At 31.7% G+C, this 12332-nt stretch overlaps 1 protein-coding gene across 1 annotated transcript; it reads left to right on the top strand.

Moving 5' to 3' along the window:
- The first annotated feature begins 5658 nt into the window (after positions 1-5658).
- LOC147539718 (cyclin-A2-1-like) lies at positions 5659-11657 on the top strand. Its single transcript, XM_086642621.1, has 12 exons — positions 5659-5909; positions 7116-7473; positions 7854-8151; positions 8859-8986; positions 9275-9367; positions 9653-9786; positions 9911-9986; positions 10069-10145; positions 10243-10276; positions 10366-10515; positions 10620-10754; positions 11114-11657. The coding sequence occupies exons 2-12, from the start codon at positions 7177-7179 to the stop codon at positions 11165-11167; spliced, it is 1476 nt and encodes a 491-aa protein (XP_086498747.1). The 5' UTR covers positions 5659-5909; positions 7116-7176; the 3' UTR covers positions 11168-11657.
- The last annotated feature ends 675 nt before the right edge of the window (positions 11658-12332 follow it).

Below are 12332 nucleotides of genomic sequence, written 5' to 3'. Positions count from 1 at the left end.
AACCCTAATAAAACTTAGATATTTTACACAATAATGAAGTAGGAAGGAGTACAAAATTCAAAAAGGGTTAATTTCATGTTGGTCCTCTAAAACTAATTCAGCCAAAAGGCTCATAAAGATGATCCTTTCGGGCCTTAACATTTGTGAGGTCCAAAGTGACTTAATTAATGTGGCTCCATACTTTCTATGTGTGTGCGGTGTACCATATTTATCTTAAGCCCAATTTTAAGTATTTACTGGAAAAGATTCATTGATTTTTTTTATTCCGTGTTAAAATTACGATTAAATGATAGTCGGATAGATAATTAAAATAATTGACACTATTCTTAAACGTGGTTCAGTAAAAAAATCTTCTCATTATCTCGACCTACATCCACAAGAAACCAATAATAGATTTATTAATTAATTTCAACAATCATCAGTTTGATTTGTTACATTAGTTAGACGTAAGACGTACAATGAATATTTGAATGAATAAAAGTGTAGGACCCAACTCATATTTATAGAGTAAACTAAAGTTACCTATTTTTTAATTTCCTAACTAATCTATGAAAGTAATTATTATCCATCTAACAAGAATATTGAATAGTTAGAAGAGATATTTTAAATACATGAAACTAAATCTTTTTTTGTCTTAAAATATTTGGAATATCTTAAACTTCTTATTGATCATCGGATCTTCGTCTCCTCGATCCATCACGTTATTAACTTATCTCATTACTTTCACTTCGATGTGAACATGTACAATTTGGCACAGAGGAAGAACATCTCCAATACAAGACTAAAAAAAACTCTAAAACATGGCACTCTAATGACACTCTAAAATTCAAAGGTTGAGTGTTGCATTGGAGATGCTCTGAGGTTTGCACAACCTCATACACGCACAATCATAAAACATGTGTCTGCAAAAATTCACATATACCTGCATGTGTTTGCAGAAGTTCACATACATATGGAAACATGTGTTCCTTTGTACTTTAATGAAGAAGAACTAAGAAATTGAATTCAATTTCTTGTGTATATAAATAACATTAAAAATTATAAGTATGTGTGTGTTGTGTTTGTGACTCGTAGTGGCGTCCAAGTATGTGAGTCACCCCCTTTCTCAAATTAGGATAACAACATGTTAAATATTTTACTAATATTTCTTTGATTTTCCTGTATTACTTAAATTAGGATAACAACATTTTAAACATTTTTCTAGAATTTTCTTTATTCTTATCACACGTAATGTTTTTACATTTTTATGGACAATTGTTCAACCACTGAATGGATTTCAGTGATGCAAATTCTTACAGTTTTTACCTTAAGGTTGTGTTAGATTGATATCAGGGAAATAATTCTATGGAAATAAAAGATTTTCATGGAAAGTCTTCCACGGAATTTATTGCATGAAAATAAGAGTTCTTTCGTTTGATAGTCATTTATTATTCTGCGGAATTACGAACTCTGTTATTTGGTTGACAACTAACTTCTACGAATATAATATTCAAGTAAAAATTTTTATTCTTAGTCAAAATGACGTTTTTACTTTTATGTTGCCAAAATTACATTTTCATCCTTACGTTGTCGAAATTACACTTTTAACCTTATGTTTTCAAAATAACAACGTATAGATAAAAAAGAGATTTTACTAATATAAAAGGATACAATTATAATTTTAATGTAAAAGTGTGGGCATACCATTTTTAAAAGATAAAGTAAGAATGTCATTCAGGCCACGTAAGGTTAAAAATGTATTTTGATATTACGAGGGGTAAAAATGTCATTTTGACAACATAAGGGTAAAATGTCAATTTGGTATTATAAAAGGGTAAAAATGTAAGTTTGGCTATATAAAACCAAATGTCATTTTGACAACTTTGTAAACATGTCATTTGGTAAGAAGGTTAAAAATGTCATTTGCTCAATGTATAAGTAAAAATTTATTTTGCTAAACTTTATGGGTATGTCATTTTGAACATTTATGGAGATAAATATTAGGTTTCAAATATCCGAATATATTAAAATATTTTTATTTTGATTTTTGACTTTCCATGGAAACTAATTTCAAGGGGGAGCAAGAAATTAAAAGTGGATTATTTCATGGAAATAGATTTCCTAGGGAATTAAAGCCATGGAATTATACTTCGTATCAAACGGTGGAAATACCTATTTCCATGGAAAAAGGAGATATCAAACAAACCCTAGATGAAAAATAACTAAGGCAAATGTATGTGGTCCAATTTTCACCCATGTTAGTTAAGAGTTTGAGGATGAGGTTCAAGCCTTCCCAGATGCTCTCGATCATTATATTATCGATACGAAAAAAAAACTACAAATTTATAAAATTTAATCTTGTTTTCAAGCATTTTACTGATTTTAACAACACAATTATATGTTAGAATAAAAATTTAATCGTCTTTGCATTTCAAATATGCAAGTAAATTGATATATATATATATATATTACTGCTATTTAAAATATTCTTGTGGCATTTTATTGATTCTAACAATGTAATATGAGTTGTTAACATTTATTCATAAATTTTCTTGTAACATTTCTTTGATTTTTGCATATATTTTGGCAACTCTACAAACATCTTTTAAACTCTAAAGAATCCATCATATTTTCACAAACATAAATAAGTTGTAAATAAACATGTTACCCGATCATGAAATAGATTTTAGCACAAAATTCTGCTGCCTCTAACATCTTTTATTCTTTTACATTGGTCCTATATTCACCAAAATCGGCCAAGCATTATATGGATATACTTAAAGATAAATAAAAAATATTGCCGACATCGTTGTGATATTTCTAACATTTCTAGCATTTTCCATCACTCTAAATATTTTTAACGTATTTCACGATATTTGTACTGAAAGTTAGAGTAATTAAAAATTAAGAGAAACTCATTACAACATAATCCATTACAGGAACTAATAACTTAAAGATTTTTTTCCATTTATCCTTCAATTGATCTGGTAAACAACCAAGTTAATTCAAACTTCTTCCTTTGTGTTTGTATTGTTAAATCTTTGGCTAATATTCTGTGTGAAAAATATGTATCGTTACATTCAATCACAAATTCATCTACGTGCAAAATCACATACAAGCACAATCTTTCACAATCTCGTAAGTAAATTTGTAAAATATATTAGTGCCAAACAAATTTGTAATCCATGGAATGATAAAATGAAAAAAAGGTAAAAGAATCGAAATGTAAAACTTTACAGAAAATATGTACAGTTTTACTACCGATAAAGTCATTTTGATAATAACGTTATGTTTGTAAAATAGGTTATGTTTAGTCAGAGTTTAGAAAATGTTAATAAAATTTTCTCAATTTATGCAAAATAAAAGAAGTACTACAACAAATTTGAGAGCGTCACTGACAACATAAACAAACTCGCTCATTCAAAATAACAAAGCGTAAATGGTTTTTTGGGTAAGTCAGGAAATTATAAAACGTAAATATGTTGTTAGAATCAAGAAAATGCTATGAGAATATACAAAATATTTGCAAAATATCTAATTACTTTTCATGTAAATTTTCTAAAGAAAACAAGATTGTAGAGAGAGAAACAGTGGGACAAGATCTAAAGGATTTTTTTAAGAAAAAGATCGATATCCTAACTTTAAGAATAAGAACAAGAAAATCATGTATGGTGCAACATTATATCGTTGAAAAAAACGAGAATGCGGTAAAAGAAGAAATTTAATCGATTGAGCATCGTGTTTTTCTGAGTTTTCTCTAGGTGAAGACTGAAAGGCGTGGATGATTTTTCTCTACGATTTCTCAGATTTTCTCTCGGTGAACTAAACAAGAGAGAGTTATAATAGATTTTCTTTGGATAAAAAGATAATGGAAACATTCATTTAAAAGGAAAATACAATTTTTCGTAGAGATGAAATCTTCTTATTGAGAAATTATTTTTATGAAACTGAAAAGACATTTATATCTTCTAATCTAAATAAATTTATTTAACCTGAAATAGATTATGTAGTAGTAGAAAAAGAGAGGTTAGACATGTAAATTACTCCTAGTGGATTTATTTTCTATTTAATAATTTTGTTGGACTCTAAACTCATTGACAATGTGATTTTGGACCTAAAATTCATCCCCCTAAAAAAACCTCTAATTTTCTAAGATTTTTTTTCTCTTCTTAATTTTTAACCAACAAACCCTGAGTTTTCTCTTTCTAATATTTACCCTTCCCTGCATAGAAAATTACACCTAATCTTTGTTCCACCAATTTGTGAGGACAAATACATGACAGACACAAGGACCCCATGAAAAAATTTAATGTATACCAAAATTAATAAGGTTCACGGGTAGATGGTGAATGCAAGATCACAAGGAAATTAGGAAATGTGTTTTTTTAGAAAAATTGAAAAGAAACAAATATATTCCATTGTTTCTATTAATAATGTTAATAATAAGTGAACAAAATTCATTACAATGATAGCTTTTTAGGTATTCCAGCTATACTTTAATGGAAATATGATTCATATATTGCATTTTGGGAACAAGAGTTGGACAATTTTTGTTACAAGTGTGTTCGTAAAATTACTAAAAGTAACCCGACACTTATAGTGTAACGATCAAACGTACTGTGTGTGGTTCTTTGAGAGGAAATGAATGGTATTTGTATACGAACAATGCAGTTTCTTCGTAATGGTTAAATAAATATTAAAGACAAAAATACTAACTTTTGTTCACACCCATTTGTAGAATTCCTACATAAATGAATTGGCAATTATTTGAGTGGCTTATAACCATAGTGCAGAGGTTTAATATCCAATCGCCTCATAGACAATCAAGCGAACTAAAAGAGGTGGTGGTAAAATGTGCAAGCGACCGAAATGAAATATCTCAATTGAATTCAAAGCGACATTTGATATACCGTAAAGTTAGCCACTTAAACTTTTAAATGATGAGTTCACTACAATTTCATTTTATTGTTCAAATTTGTCAAAAATATAAGCTCAATATATATAATTTTGTACTGCTCCAACTCGATATATAGATACAATAAACATCACAGAATTACATTGGGTTTCGATTATTTGTTATCGGTCAATAAAATCACTCACTTTCAAAATATTCACATGTCAAAGACTCTTTGTAATTTATCTTAATTTTATTTTTTAGATTAAAATTAAAGAATATCCAGAAAAGGATAAATAAATTTACCTTTAAGACAGTAAAAAATCTGTAATAAAGTTGGAAACCAGTCCACATGCAAATTGGGAATACTCTTTTCACCAAAAAAAAAAAAAAAAGAAATACTAGTTCCTCATCTTTATCCCATCAAATCTGGACACTTTGAATTTTTCAAATCAAGGGTATATTCGTAACTAACACTTACAAACCGTTTTAAAACCCCATTTTCCCTCCACTATGACTTTTAAAAAACAGACGAAATTGACTATAATACCCTTATCTAACTTTAGATAAACAAATAAAAAGTACTGGTAATAATAAAGAATAGTCAGGGATCTGACTGTCAATAACTATATTTTCTGACTTGTCTTAGTCAATGTTGTTCAAACTTGAAACGTCAGAAAGACTAGGGGTAATTTCGATAAAAATCAAATAAAATAATAATAATTATAATTATTATACCTAATCAAAATTAATTAATTATAATTATGATTAAATTTGTTTAATTTGGAAGTTTGAACTGTATGCCGTCCCGCTCACGCTCCGCTTATTTTAAGGACACAGTTTTTTCTCTCTTACTTCATTTTCTTCTTTTGCCTTCACTCACTCACTCACTTAAACCAGACTCTCTCTCTCTATCTTTTTCTCTCTCTCTCTCTAAAAAAACATTTCTTCTGGTCTTTTATGGTCGCAAATATAAAACCCTACTCTGTTCTTCGGGACGCCATTAACAGTCTCGGAGTTGGAAAATCAGAGTAAGGTGAGCAGATTATAATCAAAATTTAACTAACATCTGAATCTATCTCTAATTTCATCTAATTTTTTATTTTATTTTTGAATTATTTTTGAAGCGATTAGGGTTAATGGATTTGGTTGAACTTTCATGTTATATATGTTTAAGAACATAGATCTATGATGAAGATCGTCTTATACTCTATAATGTGTTCATCGCCTCCATTTTTTTTGGTTTTTCTTTGAAATTTCTCGCTGTTTTATTCCTGATCGTTCGTTTACATTTTGCTGAGATTTGATTAGATTGTTGTTAGATGTTGTGAAGGAAGAGAAAAAGTTTGAAGTTCTGTTTGATTATGTGCAGTTCTTCAAAATTTATACTTTTTTTTGCTTGATATTTTGTTTTCTTAGGCGTTTTAATTGCGATTGATTTTAGTGTGTTTTCGTCTTTGAATTTGATGACATTCTCTTGTCTAGGGATTTTCCTTCGTTGTGTTTGCCGTGACTCGATTGTTTTAGCTAGATAACTCTTCAGTCTTCAATCTTATTGGATTGATGTAGATGTATCGTGGGATAATCGTTAATTATTGCTAGTCGTGGATCTATATTTTTATCTCCATTTTATCATGAATTTTGGTCTGGTTTCTGCATTTTTGTTTCGCATTATCGAAGTTTTTACAATATTCGTAATTGCAAGAACATAATTCTGTAGATGTTTCAATGAAATCTGAATACGATCCATCTAACTAAAATTTTACCCATAAAGGGAAGATAAGTTATAATTATTAAGTAACCTAATGTGGGGAATCGATGCCGAGGGGCATGATGATTGTTTTCAAAGAGTAATAAGGAGGAAGAGATGCCTTGGGTTGAAGATAGAGACTCATATAATAAAATGTAGTGCTTTAGGTTATGGTCAAGTGAAGTTAAATAACTTGTTTCCTTCAAATGGTACTAGCCAAGTAAAACTCATTGTTTGATGAAAATTCGCCTCTTTTAGTTGCCAATTGTGTGATCATAGCACTAGTTGGTTGAGATAAAGATAGGAATGTTAATATGCTTTTCTAAATTTTGGTAGCAAGTATAAGCCACCAAGCTATCATCTTGATGTTTCTCTATGTTTTTTGTCATACACTTGGAATCCATTTGCAGAATTTGAACTGATCCTCTTTGTTGCTCTCCTCCCATTTGCATTTTTATAAACAATTTGATATTGAGTTGTCTTAATTTGCAGGTTTTATCTTTGTTCAACTATTAGGAAGCTTGAAGACTTACAAGTTCTTCCAGTTAGAGAAATGGGGAAAGAGACGACACTTGCTACTATATCCGAAGAGCCTCCTGCTCGAATCACAAGAGCTCGTGCTGCAGCAAATCGTGTTTCTGGTTTCATTCGTCCGCCTCAAGTACCCACAAGACAGGAAACAAAGAGGGTACTTCGTGGAAGATCGAAAAGAGCGGCCTCAGACGAGAATGACCCAAATGCTCTAGGTGGTGCAAGTGTTCAGAACAAAAGGAGAGCAGTGCTTAAAGATGTTACCAATGTCTGTTGTGATACTTCATATAAGAGCTGCATCAATCCATCTAAAATGCAGGTTCGATAATCGTCTACCGTTGGCAGTTAGAAACTTCAAGTTTTAGGTGGAGATACAAATATATCTACTCCTCTACTATAGATTACTCTTTTTGGTAGCTTACATAATTGTTTTTGGTAGCTCATAATTGTTCTCATTGCACGAGAATGAAACTTCTGCACAGTCGCGTGCGTAGATGGTGAATTTCACAAGCTTCAAGTGAACTTGACAGGGAAAGCCTTATTGTGATATCTCACTTGTTAATTCCCAAATTGCGTTCTGCTTTTGCGAACCATTTATTTATATCTCTTCTTTCTATGTATTGGTTTTTCGTACTAGAATTATGTTGTTTTAGTTCGCATAATATTTGATTCTTCTTCTGTAAATTCTACTGGTTTCAGACTAAGAGCTACAATCAGATTAGAAGATGTTCAAGTACGAAGAATTCAAAGGCAAAATCTGCTGTTCCCGTTCAAATGATGCAGGTTGAAGAGAATGCAGATAATTATATGGCTGAAGAAACAGTTAAAAGTGGCTTTGCTGAAGCACAAGAAAGTACATCTTCGATGAATCTGGGAGGAACTATTGCAATTGAGCAAAGTACAGGGAGTTACATCAGAGAATGTGGTTTATCTGATCTGCGACTCGAGGACCAGATATCTGGGAAGCCCTCACAAAATTTGAAAACTTCAAAAAAAGGTTTGTTTATTTATTTCTATTATGTGATGACTGCTTAAATTAGATGATAGTATCATTTTCCAATATGAACCCTGTATTTGAAGATGAGATGTCAACAATCGACAATGTGATTGAGTATTACTTATCATGCTATTGTCGAATAAGCCAGACGTAAATAAACAATAAATTGCTTACTCTTTTTGACATCTGTTTCTATACTCTGAAAATCACACAAGGAAGTTGTATAATTTTAGATCTCACCTATCGATACCGCTGCTAGCGAAAGTTACTTAAAACTGAAGCTGTGCATTAATTTGTTGAGTCCAAGTATAGTTAGTTATAATAAGGGAGATTAAACTATCATGTTGTTTCTGATCCATTTCATTGTACGCCTAAGACGGGGGAGTAGGTATCATAATTAAAAAATTCTCGAGATCTTTTATTGTTTGCTTTCTTTTTTCGTATTTTACAGAAAGGGTTGTATTGGTTTCTGTTTAGTAGAGATTGCTTACCGTGCGAAAGTTATAATCACCTAGTCAAATTATATGCAATCATCCGATGTTAAGAATGAGTGACTTCGAAAACAAATTTTACTTCATTCGATAAGAAAATTTATATTGCACCAATTAGCTTAGACACATCTGAAAAAGACCACTCTTTTAATTAGCTTATCTTTTATCCAAATATTGTAGCTAAAACATTTTCGTTTGTGATTGTTGATAATGCAGAAAAGTATAATGCTTGTGAGAGTTTGGAACATGGAATGGACATTACAGATATTGATTCCGACCATAAAGACCCTCTAATGTGCAGCCTATATGCTGCCGATATCTATAGCAATTTACGTGTTGCAGAGGTTTGTAGGCAATTCTTATTCTCACAAGTGGTATTATTTATTACACATGAATAACTCAAAATGGAAAGTCGAAACCAAACCTGGACATTTATTTACTTGTTCATTCATTGGTAGTGTCCGTAAAAGACGACATTCTGACCTTCAAATTTCGTTGTCCTTTATATATCTTGCTTAATGAAGCTTGAGAAAAGAAATTTTCCCGCATTTGAAATCAGGACAAACATAAATGGTACAAACTGTTATCTGTGCTCTGAAGCACTTTTACTTACTCAAGCATCTCTTTTTCAGCTTATCCGAAGACCTTCTTCTAACTTTGTGGAAACATTACAACGAGATATCAGTGAAAGTATGCGTGGGATTCTTGTAGATTGGCTCGTGGAGGTTAGTTTGTTATATCCAATCAGTTATATGGTACAGTTTGTGACGATTTAAATCGTTCTTTTCTCCTACACTTGTTTATAGATACGGCGATGTTCTTTTATGGGTTGGAATTGACATTTTTCTTATTTGGTAATCAAGATTAAATTGTAACATCACATGTAAAGAACTTCAACTATTCCGGTAGAAATGTGGCATGCACTTGTGTGTTTTGGAAGGCAATCTTATCTCTTAATTGGCGAAGAAACACTGAAGTGTGTTCTAACGAGTCATGTTTAATTGTTTCAGGTTTCTGAGGAATATAAGTTAGCTTCGGATTCACTTTATCTCACTGTATATTTCATTGACCGGTTTCTCTCTCAAAATTACATCGAAAGGCAACGCCTTCAGTTGCTTGGAATTGCTTGCATGCTCATTGCCTCGTAAGTTGTTCCACTTTCGAACTTTTATCTTAATTTCTTCTCTCAAATTTGAACATGTACTTCCATCCTGAAGGAATCTCCACAAACTATTAAACTGATGAACACCTTATATTATGTTCCGAAGGAAATATGAAGAAATTTGTGCACCTCGGGTAGAAGAATTCTGCTTTATTACTGACAACACTTATACAAGAGCAGAGGTAAGTGGCTCATTTGCTAATTAGGTTCTATTATAACCTCTTGTTCACATATACCTGTAGACTCATACTAATCTTCTGGCAGGTACTGAAAATGGAGCGTGAAGTGCTAAATTATTTGAACTTCCAACTATCAGAACCAACGGTTAGAACGTTTCTAAGGTGACTAAACACAACTCAACTTTCACTATTGGCTTCCAAGATTCTCTGTAATTTCACTTACTCATTCAACCATGCCTTTTCCAATCATGGTTTTCAGGAGATTTCTTCTAGCAGCACATACTTCCTATAAGGTATTTTATTCACTTTCAATTTCCAAATGTATTCGACCCCGATATATCAAATTTTACGCGTTAAACTTAGTAGTTTCTATAACTTGCAGGTTCCAAGTAATGAACTGGATTTCTTGGCGTATTATTTAGCAGAACTAACTTTGATAGATTACGGGTTCTTGAAGTACCTTCCTTCTTTAATTGCTGCATCTGCCGTATTTCTTGCCCGGTGGACTTTAGATCAATCAAGCTATCCATGGGTCTGTATTACTACTGTTCTTTCATAGTCCTGTTCCATTTAATTTCTTTTTATCCCTCAACTTCACAATCGGATATAGTTCTTACGTTTCATTATTGGGTGCAGAGTTCAACTCTAGAACACTATACGAATTATAAGTCGTCGGATTTAAAAGAAGCGGTTCTTGCACTCCAAGATTTGCAGCTTAACATCACTTCTTGCCCGCTTAATGCTATTCGAGAAAAGTATAAGCAACCAAAGGTAAGAAATTATAGTATTTCTGCATTCAAATTGTAATATAGAAAAATAATACTATTGGTAGTTTAGAAATTGTGAGTGTGAAACTCCATATGAAACGACTCTGAAGTATTTGAAGTATCAATATTACTTTTGAAATTTGAAATACGTAGCCTGGGGCAGGACCTGTTTGGGTTCAGACGTGGGTCGATCTATGATCCCTGGTGGTCCTATCTGACTAATTTGTTGTGCTCGGGCTACTCCCAGTTCCGATTTAATCCCTGAGCCTGAGTTACTTGAATTGGATCCGTCTGTCCCAGCTTCTTACATTTTTACATTGTGAAAGTCACATTCCTGTGCTAATACTACTTTTATCTCAACAGTTCAAATGTGTTTCTACTTTATCATCATCAAGAACAATTCAAAAGCTTTTCTGAAGAAGACGAATTAAGCAAAGCCATTTCGTTCAAGACTCTTGACATATGGGTTCTTCGTTATCAGCTCGAAATCAAATATCTTGTTAGATATCGGGTACTCATCGATTAACTTATACCTGATTTTCTAATAATATTTAACCCCCACGATTACATTTTACTTTCTTCATATTTATGGTTGGTGTTGTTGTCCGCCTCTTTTTGTTCGTTCAAGCAATCTCTGTTGTTATTGGGTTCTGGTTCTTAAACAACCCTGTTCTTTGTACAAACCTTTGGATTATGAACGGGTTAAGGCGGTAAAATTTGAATCTTGATGAACCTAACACACTAATTTGTGTCTAGGTTTATCTTGTTCATGTAAAAAAATCTCATTTTAAACTCGATAATTTTTTTTTTCTGGGTTTTGTAACAGAGATCGATTGATACTTTATTGAGGATACATTTTGTAACCCCAAATTCCTTTTAGATTTTATAAATGTACTCCTTTATACTCTTTGTTTCTTTTGTGAGTTGAGTTTTCCATTGTTTATTACTTAGAATGAAATCATGCCAGGGATACAGGGCCAGTATGGGTTTGCACATAGTAAGGTTTACACGAACCGACACATATTATATGTAAGATTAGTCCACTATACAAGTTCACACATAGTTTTGCTCAAGAAGCTAAAGCTTGAAAAGTATCTGCATCTACCTTTAACCATGGCAGACAAGAATTTCGACCTAATTTCTTGTATATATACGTTTGTATATACAGTATAAGAAATTGTAAATATCTAAATTATATTTATTAAACTTGCGGAGAAAATCTTAAAATTTTTTTATGAACTAAGAAGTCTTTCAAAAATTAAATTAATAATATCGTTGTTCTCTAGATAAAAAATATTTGAAGGTTCATGTTTTCATTAATGAGATTTCTCCCATTGGGATAATAGGTTGTTACAAATTATCTGTATTCACTCAGATTATCAGTATCATTCTCTATCAAATTTTTTCTGAGACATGATCTTTCATTTAGACTCAAAACTCTAAAACTTTCTTGAGTTTTTTCTTTGAAATCCTTAATGGGGTCTCTTAAATTTCAACTAGTGAGATGGGGGGAGAGAGAGATAAAGAAGAAGGGAAGAGATATGGAGAAGGAAGGGAGAGAGATGAGAATTGTGTGTGTGTG

Source organism: Eschscholzia californica, unplaced genomic scaffold (assembly GCF_041429995.1).
Source record: "Eschscholzia californica isolate CP2 unplaced genomic scaffold, dmEscCali1.0.p SCAF_5, whole genome shotgun sequence".
NCBI classification, from domain to species: Eukaryota; Viridiplantae; Streptophyta; class Magnoliopsida; order Ranunculales; family Papaveraceae; genus Eschscholzia; species Eschscholzia californica.
Note: the sequence above shows the minus strand (reverse complement) of the source record. Positions and strands in the feature narration are given on the sequence as shown.

Excerpts from the sequence above, each read along its gene's own strand:
- LOC147539718 (XM_086642621.1), top strand. The coding sequence starts at position 7,177 with ATGGGGAAAGAGACGACACTTGCTACTATATCCGAAGAGCCTCCTGCT. Across the intron at positions 9,987-10,068 it reads ACACTTATACAAGAGCAGAG|GTACTGAAAATGGAGCGTGA; the intron begins GTAAGTGGCTCA and ends ATCTTCTGGCAG. Across the intron at positions 10,755-11,113 it reads AAAAGTATAAGCAACCAAAG|TTCAAATGTGTTTCTACTTT; the intron begins GTAAGAAATTAT and ends TTATCTCAACAG.